The 11,609-nt window shown below is 37.8% G+C and overlaps 1 protein-coding gene and 1 long non-coding RNA gene across 10 annotated transcripts in view; both read right to left on the bottom strand.

Moving 5' to 3' along the window:
• LOC117636615 overlaps window positions 1–3,095 on the bottom strand; it is a 7,658-nt gene extending 4,563 nt beyond the window's left edge. Inside the window, exons 1-5 of one of the 7 annotated variants that reach the window (XR_004587096.1) lie at window positions 2,975–3,095; window positions 2,809–2,882; window positions 2,382–2,447; window positions 1,487–1,547; window positions 52–127 (exon numbers count right to left, since the gene is read on the bottom strand). This is a non-coding gene — a long non-coding RNA (uncharacterized LOC117636615). The other 6 variants (XR_004587100.1, XR_004587099.1, XR_004587094.1 and 3 more) reach the window with 6 other exon arrangements.
• Window positions 3,096–3,444: 349 nt separating this feature from the next.
• Window positions 3,445–10,338, bottom strand: LOC117614270 (putative ABC transporter C family member 15). Of its 3 annotated transcripts, XM_034343022.1 has the most exons (12): window positions 10,186–10,338; window positions 9,046–9,996; window positions 7,537–8,963; window positions 7,344–7,430; window positions 6,655–7,251; window positions 6,371–6,535; window positions 5,852–6,146; window positions 5,237–5,757; window positions 5,087–5,150; window positions 4,740–4,979; window positions 4,398–4,529; window positions 3,445–4,264 (listed from the first exon to the last, which is right to left on the bottom strand). In XM_034343022.1, the coding sequence occupies exons 2-11, from the start codon at window positions 9,878–9,880 to the stop codon at window positions 4,405–4,407; spliced, it is 4,356 nt and encodes a 1,451-aa protein (XP_034198913.1). In that variant the 5' UTR covers window positions 9,881–9,996; window positions 10,186–10,338; the 3' UTR covers window positions 3,445–4,264; window positions 4,398–4,404. The 3 variants fall into 3 exon arrangements, with proteins under 3 accessions (XP_034198913.1, XP_034198912.1, XP_034198911.1); XM_034343021.1 differs by having other exon boundaries at window positions 3,445–4,529; window positions 10,176–10,338; XM_034343020.1 differs by having other exon boundaries at window positions 3,445–4,529.
• Window positions 10,339–11,609: the final 1,271 nt, after the last annotated feature.

The following is an 11,609-nucleotide window of genomic DNA, read 5'->3' as shown; positions in this document are numbered from 1 at the left end:
GGGAGAGAGAGGGACTCTCGGAGGTGGCAGTCAGATGTGTCTTCTTGCGCCCTCGAGCAGCAATCTGATGTGGTGGTGGTCGAAGCATCCTCGGCTCCAGAAATTTCCTGCTGATCTGTACGAACTGCTGCTAATCAAACCTAAATCAATGCCTCTTGATTTGGTCTGTTAATTTCACCCAAAAAAGAAAGTGTTTGCAGTGTTTGCAGTGTTTGCAGATTTGAGAGGGAGACCGTTTCGGCCTTCCGAACAGACGAGCAATGGTGCCCGCGCGATGCTGCGGGTTTTGAAATCGTGTGAAATGCGTATAAAGTAGTAAAAATATGCAGGGAAAATGGTAATATTTATATAAACATGGTGATGTAAATAGTGGTATCATGCTTAGTTTAGCAAGGTTAAGTTACAAAAAATAAACTAATAACATGTTTTATGTGCTACTTGTTATGTGAAAATATTGGGCATATTTTAATAGATCAAGCAGTTATAAAAACATCAAAATATGGGCAACCTTTAGTTGCTCATTATTCAAAAGAGTTTGGGCAGGTGTTTATATATATGGTACTGGGTGGTGGAGGGGGATCTAGGTCTTGCTAGCTCTGCTGTACAGGTGGCTTACATTCTTTCTACTCCTCTGTACAGGTTTTGACTCTGTTGGCATAAATTTGGAAAATGGCAGGTGTTAGTGTATATAAGTGTGTATAAATGGAAAATTTTGGGTGGGAGCAATAACTATTATGACATAATTAAGTTAAAAAATACAATATGACAAACAACAGTCTAGATACATCAAGCATTGTATTAATCTGATGGACAAAAGTATAAACTCAATCCAAGCATTGTATTAATCTGATGGACAAAAGTATAAACTCAATCTATTGAATAAATTCAGAACAATTGTGACAATTATTAAATAGTTATAAGAGAATTAAGCCAAAACACTTGAGCTTGAACAGAATCAAATCAAGGGGTGTTGATTTTGTAGCCATAAATATGGTAAATGGTATGCGGTAATGGAGACAAATGAGAAAATTTTGGCGAAGACAATGGCTATTGTTATAGAATTAAGGCCAAATAAACTGCACAAACCAAATTTAAATAACCTATGAACACCTAATGACCTATAAATAGAATAAGATAACCTAACGACCTAATGAGCAAGTTTGTTATAGAATCAAGATAATCTAATGGAGAAGCTATAGAAGCAGTAATAATCTATAAACAGCTATAGGTCATAGAAGTATAATAAAGACAGAAATAACAGGCTACATGTTATAGTTTTTGTTCATTACATTTAAAACATCTAATAAGAATTGTGAATCTTACAATGCACACAATTATCAACTTCACTCAAGCAACACTGAGTGGCAATTCAAATCCACCATGAACCAATTTATAAGTTCAAACATAGAACTCAATCATATGATAAACCATCACACAAAAGGTTTAGTTTCGGTCCAAAAGAGCAATTCGAGGATATGGTTCTTACCTAAAATGCTTTAGTGAAGTTGCAAAATCACCCTTGTCCTCATGAGCAAACCTTTCAACAGCTGAAAAAAGAATGAAAGGAAATTTTCATTGTAATTCTAATCATTGGTGGTGCATTAGTAGACATGGGTGTGGACTCGGACTTGGAGTGGTGAGAGAGGTGTGTTAATAGTATGACTTTGTGAACGAACTTCTATAATCACCAATGTGAAGCCTATGTGTTCACTGGAATTCAGGAACAGATTCAATGGATATAATTGGAGCAATATAATTGAAATTCAATCCTACGTGTGACTAACATAAAAAAACAGATTATAAATGAATACGTATCTATGTATTACTCTAAACTAAAAAACAGATTTAAAGGATATAATTATGATATGAATATGCTTGTTTCACAATGAAAAACAGCAATGGGCCATGATCCAATGTAAAACAGAATGTTCAATTCTTGTTTATTTGAGTGTCTGCACAATCATTACAGCTAATATATTTCAGAACTTATTGTAGAAAATTATTGACCATGGAACTAAAATACTCTAAAACTACATAGAATCCGGTAAATATTTCTGAATACAGAAGCACTATAAGTAAGTACAAAATTAGGCCAACAGAAGAAATGAAACCTCTAATATGAGCCTGAAGCAATGGATGGGGCATAAAGCAAGAATCTGCCACTCAGACAATAAATGAAACCTCTAACATCAAAAACAGATTCAAGAGATGCCAAAAATACGAAAACAGTTCTACAGATGCCACACCAGATTCAACAGATCCAAGAGATGCATAAATACCAAAACAGATTCAACAGATGCCACACTTAGCAAAACAGATTCAACACATGCCACTCATACATTACAATCCTTTTTCGGTTAAACACATATATAGGGGCAGACCTGTTTGACTGTGTAGAATATAGAGGTGAAGACCAATATGTGGGTGAAAATATCTGCTGGTCCAGCCTGCAAGTCATACAGAGAATGGAAAATCATTTCCTGTAATAAAATTAGGGATACTATACACTATAGAAAGAATACCAAATAGGTTTGACAGACCGTAAAATTAGGTTTTATACAATATAGAGGTTGGGGTTGTAAACATCTAAACCTATCATCACAACAACAAATTAACAACCCATTACAGCAGCAAAATCATTACAAATTGTCGAAATTGGCATGCTTACTTTCCCACAACAACAATATTAACTACAACAGATCATCACAGCAGCAGAATCAATTTGGGCAAGGAATCGAAGGATTCAACAGCATGCTCAGAAACCCATCAAAAGCCATTAATCCGTTAAAAAGTTGAGGGGATGCAAACCTGAAGAGAAACGATGGAAGAACTTGCAGATCAAAAATCTCTCAGACGAACGTTGGACAGAGGATGAAAGATGGCTGAACCAACGAAGAGCAGATAAGATGAAGACCAAACGAACGGCGAGATTCGCAAGGGGAAAGAGATATGAGAATAAGCTATGCAGGCTTACCTTGAAAGTACCCATGTCTGAGAATTAGAGAAGACGACTATGATCTCTAAAGCCTCTCTCTCTCGTACTTCCCTTCGATGAAGCGGCTTCGGTTTCTCTGAAAAGAAGCGAACAGGGCAAAAGGGCCATGTCGCTGTGCATCAGGGCAAAAAGGTCATTGCACTGTTCACTAGTAAACATAATTAAGACAGCAACCAGTTAATTAGGGGCACAAACGTCATTTCACTATTGCCAACGAACACTCTAGGAACAGTACTCGGGATTCAGTTTTAGTATATATAGAATTTGGTGTTTTTGCTGGTTTTTCTCTTCTTTTTTTTTTTTGGGATAAGAATTTTGTGTACTTACGTAGTTTGAAATTGAATAAAATGCAACTCTGCAATGCCAAGGAACTCTACACTTCATGGTATAAGTAAACTGTTTAAGCTCATGGCTCAAACAAAACACTATTTTAAGAGATTTGCCAAAGATGCTTTAGCAATACCCTATGAATAATTATAAAACCTTGCAAATGCTACATTAGTCGGAATTTAATACATTTCCCAAATTTAAACAATTCCATCGTGAATGCATAATGCATATATGTACAACCAGATATACGTTAGGTTTATTTTAGCCATCTACTTCTTCTCGCGCCAGCTTCAGGCATCCCTTTACAACCAGAGAAATGAATTACAACTTTGTTCTACAATCCCATTATTCTAGGACTTCAATCTTCATGAAACGACCTCCATTAAATGGTTCTCAAGTTTTACTGGAAGTGTTACAGTAACATCAGCAGGTCTCTAACAGACATGTTTCCAAGTTTGTTGCCTTACTTCTGAAGTCGACAGGTAGGGGTAGAAACTGATCTTGCACCATTAGAGACATTGAGACATCGGTCGGGCATGCACAAAAAAGAGTGGCCAGCAGTTACCTGTTGTCTGAGCCATCCAAGAAGTAACCTTTTCAGGAATTTCAACTTCTATCAGTTGTGCACCTTCACTGACCATGAGAGGACCTTTTTTTATAGCACTTTCTTTGATTTTGCAGAATCTCATCCTTCGCTCATAAACTTAAACATTTGGGATGTCACATGACAACTTGAAGCAAGTGCAACATCGTTCATAGCACCTCTACTTCCACATCCTATATTCATGAATGTTATGCACCGCGGAAATGTCTACTCAAAAATTCCCAAGCCTTTAGGCATCCATATATTTTATGTTCAACCAAGGCAAATCTCTTTTTTCTGATTGGGAGGAAAAAGAATTGTTCGATAGGACCGAACCCCTCAAACTGAAGCCATATCTGATCAAACAACATGGGATCATGCCCCTTGCATGGATCAGCATGATAACCTAAGGACATAGGACTACTGTGCAGAAAGAGTATGAATTCTAAACAGTGATTGAAGTAATTGAGGTTCATGCACATTCTGTACCAAATATTTAAGAAGGATCTCTATAGCAGTTGCTCATGGAAGATCTCCTCAAGAATTCTGCCACCAATTTGGAGAATGCAGAGGAACTATCCTCAAGTAACCGAGTTGGAGAATCATACTCTAAAACCTTGCCTGTATTAATCAAAAGTTAATAAAATCAGTTCAATTCATATCACCTAAGCAATTTTAAGTTTTTCAATTAACCGTAAATGTCATTTCAGATTTTTCTTTGCCACTAGATCCAGGTTTCAATATTAATATGCTTCAACTATACTATCTGCTAAAGTGGAATGTTCTATCCATTTTGGAACATATCTACAAAGCAGGTTATACTAACAATACCTTCACCAAGAACTAGAACCAGGTCATTGTCGATAACCGTAGGAATCCGGTGAGCCACAGTGATCACTGTGCATCCACTCGTTTCTTTCCTTATTGTCTCCTGAATTAGAATATCGGTTGCAGTATCAATAGAAGCTGTAGCCTCATCCAACACAAGAATTTTCCTTTTCTTTAAGAGCACTCTGGCGAGGCAAACAAGCTGCCTCTGTCCAACACTCCAGTTTTCTCCATCTTCAGCAACTGTTACAGTGTTTGAACGAATTAAACAAGTTGGTGAATGAGACAAAAAATAATAACTGAACTTCTTTGGTTGCTTATATATTGAGTAGATTTTTCGATCTTCATACCAGGTGCATCAAGAAGCCTTCGGTCCTGCCTAACGATCTCTGCCAGTCGACATTGATTCAGAACCTGAGTTATTGAATCATTGAGTTATTGAATCATATAAGTAACGTTACCACAATATCATTCTTGTAAATAAAGACTTTGACCCTAACCTCCCAGAGTTCTTGATCAGAATGCTGTTGCAAAGGATCCAGATTGGTCCTCATGGTACCTTGAAATAAAATTGGGTCTTGTGGAATAATGCTCAACCTTGACCTTAAGTCCTGCAGGCCTATTTTAGAAATATCCACACCGTCAATAAGAATCTGCCCTCCTGAGGGTTCCACAATCCTAAAGAGAGCTTGGATCAAAGTGGACTTTCCACTCCCTGTCCTGCCCACAACTCCTATTTTCTTCCCTCCAGGGAAGGTGCAAGTGATCCCTTTAAGAACAGTCGGGAGAGCTGGATTATATTGCACATGAATGTTTTCAAGTTCAATTTTTCCTGCCATTGGCCATTCAGGAACTGGTCTACTGTCTTCAATCACTAGTGGTGCTTCACTTGGTATATGTGTGAACTGAAGAATTCTCTCAACTGATATCATTTTGTTTTCTACATTACACATATTCCATATCACCCAAGCCTGCAGGACATTTAGGTTTAAACCATAGGTAGCAGCCAATCCTGCCAAACCTGAGACCAAAGCAACATAGACAGTTAACTTTTAAAGCTTATGGTGATCATAATCATATTACCTCATATTTCATCGGGGATTGAAGGGGCTTACTAGGATCAATAGCAGACCTAGGCAGGCTGACCAAGATGATAAGAAGAAGGAAGAAAACAAGGTTGAACAGAAAATTGGTCCGAACAGACAGCCATTCCATCGTGGCATAATTGTGAAAGGCTACTCTGGAATAATCATCAATCAGGTCCATTGTTTTCATCAAAAAACGGTCTCCTTGATTGAAACAACGAAGTGTTCCTGCACCTGTGATTGATTCTGAAAAGTGATGTAGAATTGGAGCCTTTCGAATTCCAACCATCCGGGCGAGTTCTCTGGCTGTGGTAATGTAGTAAGCCTGCAAAAAATATAAAACAAGATAAATACCTGTGCACCAAAGTACTTAAATATGAGCTCGAAGAAACATTAACTTTCTCATTTTGAAACGAACAATAACCCATAATATTCTTTACAATGTGTGATGCACGTAGGGAAATATGATTTAGATTTCCTTGTAGGTAGAAGGAGTTTGGTTATAATAAAAAACATGGAAAAATAAATTCGAAATGGGGTTTTTCTTACTTGATACCATATGGAGAGTGCAAGAACGCCAAGGAAAAGAATGAAGACTTGCCAGGCCACTTGAGACATAAGGATGATGATGCTTATTAGCTGGATGAGGGCAAATGCCAATCCAGCTATTCTATATGGAATATCCATGTCTACTGTGCTTTGATCCGTAGAACACTGTAACCATTGTAATTTTTTCAGAAAGAAAAATAAGAGTTAACTTGTAAAACTTGACATATACTTGATAGAGTTAAAATTTATTAAACTTTCAAACAGGAAAGAAATTTAGAACTGACCCTATTGAGGATTCGACTAGAAGGCGTGGAGTCGAAAAATGAAATTGGTGCTCGGAAAACTGAAGTAATCATTCCAAGGAAGAGACGCTGAGCAGTCTGAATAGCAATAGTTGACAGAAAAAGTGCCCTTCCCAGAATGAAGATGGAACTCCCAGCAGATAACAGAGCAAATACCCACATCAACCGCTCTTTGCTGACCTTGTGTTCTTTCTCTGTTGCCCAAGCAATCCAGTAATTGCTCCCCATTTGTAGTCCCTGGAAGAAGACTTGACAGAGAAGGATGACCGGAACAAGAGCACCTCTATAAGCAGAAGTGACAAAGGTTGAGTAAACACGCCATTTCACTCGACCAGTTTCTGCCTCTTCTTCATTACTTTTTCCTGAAAGCTTCCCATTGTTGATGGCCTCTTTTTCTTCTAAAACCTCTATTAGATTAACTTGATGAGATCTTCTATTAAAGGAATCATCATGTTGGCATGTGTTAACTTGGTCAAATGATTTTTTTTGCGCCGACATTTGTCTGACAAGTTCACTGTTGGGATCCGCAATCAAATCCTCATATTTTCCAGACTCAGCAATTTGACCATCTTTAATTACCTATTGACAATAGAATTGGACTGGAGAAATAAGAGACTTGACAAAACACGTTAGTATCTGAGTAGAGCAGCCAAAGAAATCCAATAACTTACCAAGACAAGGTCAGCTGCTTCTAAAAATTCTAATTGGTGGGTAGCGTAGATGACAGTCTTCATGGACAAGTGTTGTAAGAGACATTTCTGCAAAACATTCCAATTTCTGATTAAATCCATTTTAAGACATGAACACAAATATAGAAGTACATGAACACAATTTCTGATTAAAATGATAAGAAATTTGGCTTGCCTTAAACAAGTGTGTTCCTGTATGTGCATCCACAGCACTGAAAGGATCGTCCAAAATGTAAACATCTGAATCACTATAGACAGCTCTAGCCAGTTGAATTCTTTGTTTTTCTCCACCACTTAGGTTCATCCCTCTCTCCCCCACTACAGTCAAATCCCCATCTGCCCACGTATTGACATCATGATCCAAAGCACAAATTTCCAAAACATACTCATAACAGCCCTTATTCATTTCCTTGCCAAACAACACATTCTCCCTTATTGTTCCAGTTTGAATCCAAGCACTTTGTGGAACATAAGCTTTTGTTGCATAAACCTTTGCTCCTGCCCCAGAAATTTTGGGAATCTCACCAAGTATACTAAGTAGTAGGCTTGACTTGCCAGAACCAACAGAGCCACAAACTGCAACCTTGGATCCTTTCATTATCTCTATCTTCTCTGTAACTTTGATTGTAGGTTTCTTTAAGTCTTGCTCGGTTGTTTTCCATGCATACTCTCCTGCGTCAAGAACAACCATGACATCGGATACTTTTGAAGTATGGCAAGGAATCAGCTTCATTTGATCATCTTTGACAAATTCTTGGATACGATCAATAGATACCTTTGTCTGAGTAATCATGGAAATGAGCTCTGGCAGGTTGTAGATAGGCTCTTGTAGAATTCTAAACGTAGCTAAAGCAGACAATACCGTACCTACTGTTAACGGTGTATTTAGTAATATGCATACACCAAAAGTGGTAACTGAGACTAGAGTTGGTGAAGCCCAGAAGAGAAAGGCCACTGCTGAGCATGTATAAAGGTATCTCTTCAGCCAATGCCTCTCTGTTTCCCTGAGTTGAAGCAGCTTCTTCAAGAATGTGGGCTCCCATGAGTGCAACTTTAAAACTCTCATGCTCTTCAGAATCTCTGATGTTACTTTGATTCTTGAATCGTTCGCTTCCATGATCTTGGAGTGAAGCCGTTCTTGCGTATTGGCCAAAGGTGTGTTGCATACCATGATCAAAACTGTGGAAAGAAGAGCAGCAGCAGAGGGCGCCGCACCAAGATTCCTGTAAAGGATAGCCAGTGCCAAAACTACTTGAAGTGGGAGCAACCAAATACCATGAATGTACCAGCAGAAGTCTCCAATTCTTTCTACATCCACATTGATTAAATTAATAATTTTTCCATTGCTTGGACCAGAATACTTTATGGAAATAGATTTCTTGTAAATCAACACAGTGAGAGCTGCTCGTACTCGTACACCAATGAGGTGAGCACCAAAATACCACTGCCTCTGACTCAATGATTCCAATGTCTTAGCAATGAAGAATATGAACGCAAGAATCAACCCATGGTGGATGCTTGAATTGTCATTCTTTTCAAGCAAATAATTTACAAAATTTGTTATTAGGAAAGGACCTATATATGATGCAGCCGTATTGGCTCCTACAAAAAAATTGAAAAAAGGCATATAAAAAAATGCACGACAAAACTGAAAAGGAAAAGTGATTCAATAACAAAGAGTTACCTGCAAAAACAGCATTTATGGCTAATGATCTTCGTATAGCCCGCATTATGGATTTTGGCAAAGAAGAATCTTCCATTTTCTGTTTCCTCAGTGACTCATCAAGCACATAGGAAGCATTTTCTGCTCTTTCTGAGGGAGGAACATGTGGAATATGTGGTAGTTCCAGTTTCTGGATTCGACCCCTTTTGAAAAGTGGGTTCAGCCATTGAAATGTAGCCTTGCTCCAAATTCCGGCTTTCGTGTAAGTATCAGTGTTTTGGGGGGGAGTTTCATCTTCCTTCTCAAGTAATGGGTGCTTAAGGTCATTTTTTTCCTGGGCAGCATAACTAAAGGCATTGAAGAAAAGTAGTACTGACAGAGGAAAGGAAGCAAATTCGACTACGTTTGCCTTGGGTAGAATATCTGGCAAATCTAAGGATCTGAAGTGATTAGTGAGATAAAGGCACAGAGAAAGTGAGTAAAAACTGCAGGAAAAGATCCACCAAATAATGAGGACCCAAGGCCACCTATTTTGCTCACTGTGAATTGTGTTCTTGGAGTAGACTGTAACTAGTGTGGCTAAAACCCAAGTCATGCCAGAGAAGATTGATTTCCAACTTATAATCCCACCACCAACCCAATACTCATAAATGCCAAAACCAAGGTAAAAAGTTGAGATTAAGGCATTTGCAAGAATGGTAAGCAAAGCAAAAACTTTACTTCCTCTGTCTGCTCTATATATCAAACATGTACGATTGCTACCACCACATCTTCTTCGTCTCATAATATCCAGCAAAACCCACGTCAATAAACCTATGAAAAACGCTACACTAACAATCTCCAGCGATATATCCATGGAGAGCCGCTATAAATTCTAAAACTTTCAGAATCAAATTAGTTCTGGACCAATCTAGAACCGAAAGATGTCCCAAAAAAAACTACGTACAGAGAGAGTTGAATCAATGACGAGACCTGCATAAAAAAACGTCAATGGGATAAGAAAAATGGCAACCCAGTTCAGATAAGCACTGAAAAAATTAACCCAACCCAATTGCCGTTGAAATATTGCAGCAGCAGCAAACAAGAATTTGGGAATATATATAAATTGAGAAAAAACAAAATAACTGGTTAGGATCAGGGTCGGTTCATACAGAAGCAAACCTGTGAATGTATGAATGACGCACGTGGCTCTTCGATGCGGGGTGGTGACAAGAAAGTATCAAATGTAGGTGAATGATTCAATCAAACGCCTAGTGGCTGTGTCTATGCACTGTGCAGAGTCCTTTGGATTCTTATAAAGAAGAAGAACCAGCACTGAGGAACGTAGGCGTGCCCAAGTTGGAATCTTTACGTTGCTATTTATAATTGGAATAATATACCCAACATTCCCCTCATTTTCAAAATTAAAATAATATAGGCATATATATATGTTTTATTTTTTTGGATGGTATGAAAAAAAAAATTATATTATACTATAAAATGAAGGAACAATCTTTGTCCCAGCCCCTGCATCTCTATCCCTTTCAGCCCTATGAGAAATTGTTATTTATTTATTAGATAAAATAAAATAATCATTAGTTTCTGTAGAATATCAAATGGGACCAGCCAGAATCTTAACGTCATTTTATCTACTTATTTATTAATCGATTGCTATCTTCATCCGTGGCCTGAAATTCCAACCTTAGAATATCATGAAACCAAAGAATGTGTTCATGCATGTCTTCATAATCTCTCACTTCCGGTACACACTTCTCCTCTTTATGACCTTTCTGTTTGGACTTTTATTTTTAATTTTAAATAGAATAGGGAATTATGCGAGATTAGCTCTTCAGTATTGGTTATCGAATGAATAAACATCCACAACCCTCAAAAAGAATTAAAAGAAGAGAATACAACACAAGAAATTTAAACATCCAGAATCATACATCTCTCTCATTTGACATACGAGCAATGACACTCAAAAAAACTCTCCGAAAATAGACACATAAGTAATGGGTTAGAAAAACGTAGTATAAAGTTGGCGACAAAACATTATTACCAAAAAAACATATATTCATTACCACATTGGTTCCTATATTCTTTTAATTTGTTAAAAAGTTGCCTATTTCATGGTGGAGTGGGTATACCTTTTTGGTTTTATAACACATCAAGTTATGTGTGACGTGACGTGTGGGCGTGACGTGTATAGACTCGGGATAGGTAAGTATTTTTGGCATTTTAATCCAGCAAAGATAGTAATTGTAATGACCAGAAGAGAGTGTGTGGAGTGATGAATTGGCGTGACCAGCTTGTTGAGGGCGTGTGTGTTGCTGAATGGTCCAGACCACCCAACTTACTTTAATAAAAGCAGCCATATGGTGGTGGGGCTTGGTCGTGTGCTGGGTAAAAGCAAACTCACTGTAACTGTGTGTGGCCCTCGTGGCAATATTACATTTGTTTTTCTAAAATTATTAACAATCACTTTTCATGGTTGCCTTGCAGTTTGCTACCCCACTTTAACAGCAACCACTAGTAGCCAATTTTATAGCACTAGTTCATCCCACATGCTTTGTTAGTTTGAGAAAATTATAATATTCCCTTCCTCC

Source organism: Prunus dulcis, chromosome 1, assembly GCF_902201215.1.
Source record: "Prunus dulcis chromosome 1, ALMONDv2, whole genome shotgun sequence".
NCBI lineage: Eukaryota > Viridiplantae > Streptophyta > Magnoliopsida > Rosales > Rosaceae > Prunus > Prunus dulcis.
The sequence above is the reverse complement of the archived record's forward strand: the minus strand, read 5'-3'. Positions and strand labels throughout refer to the sequence as shown.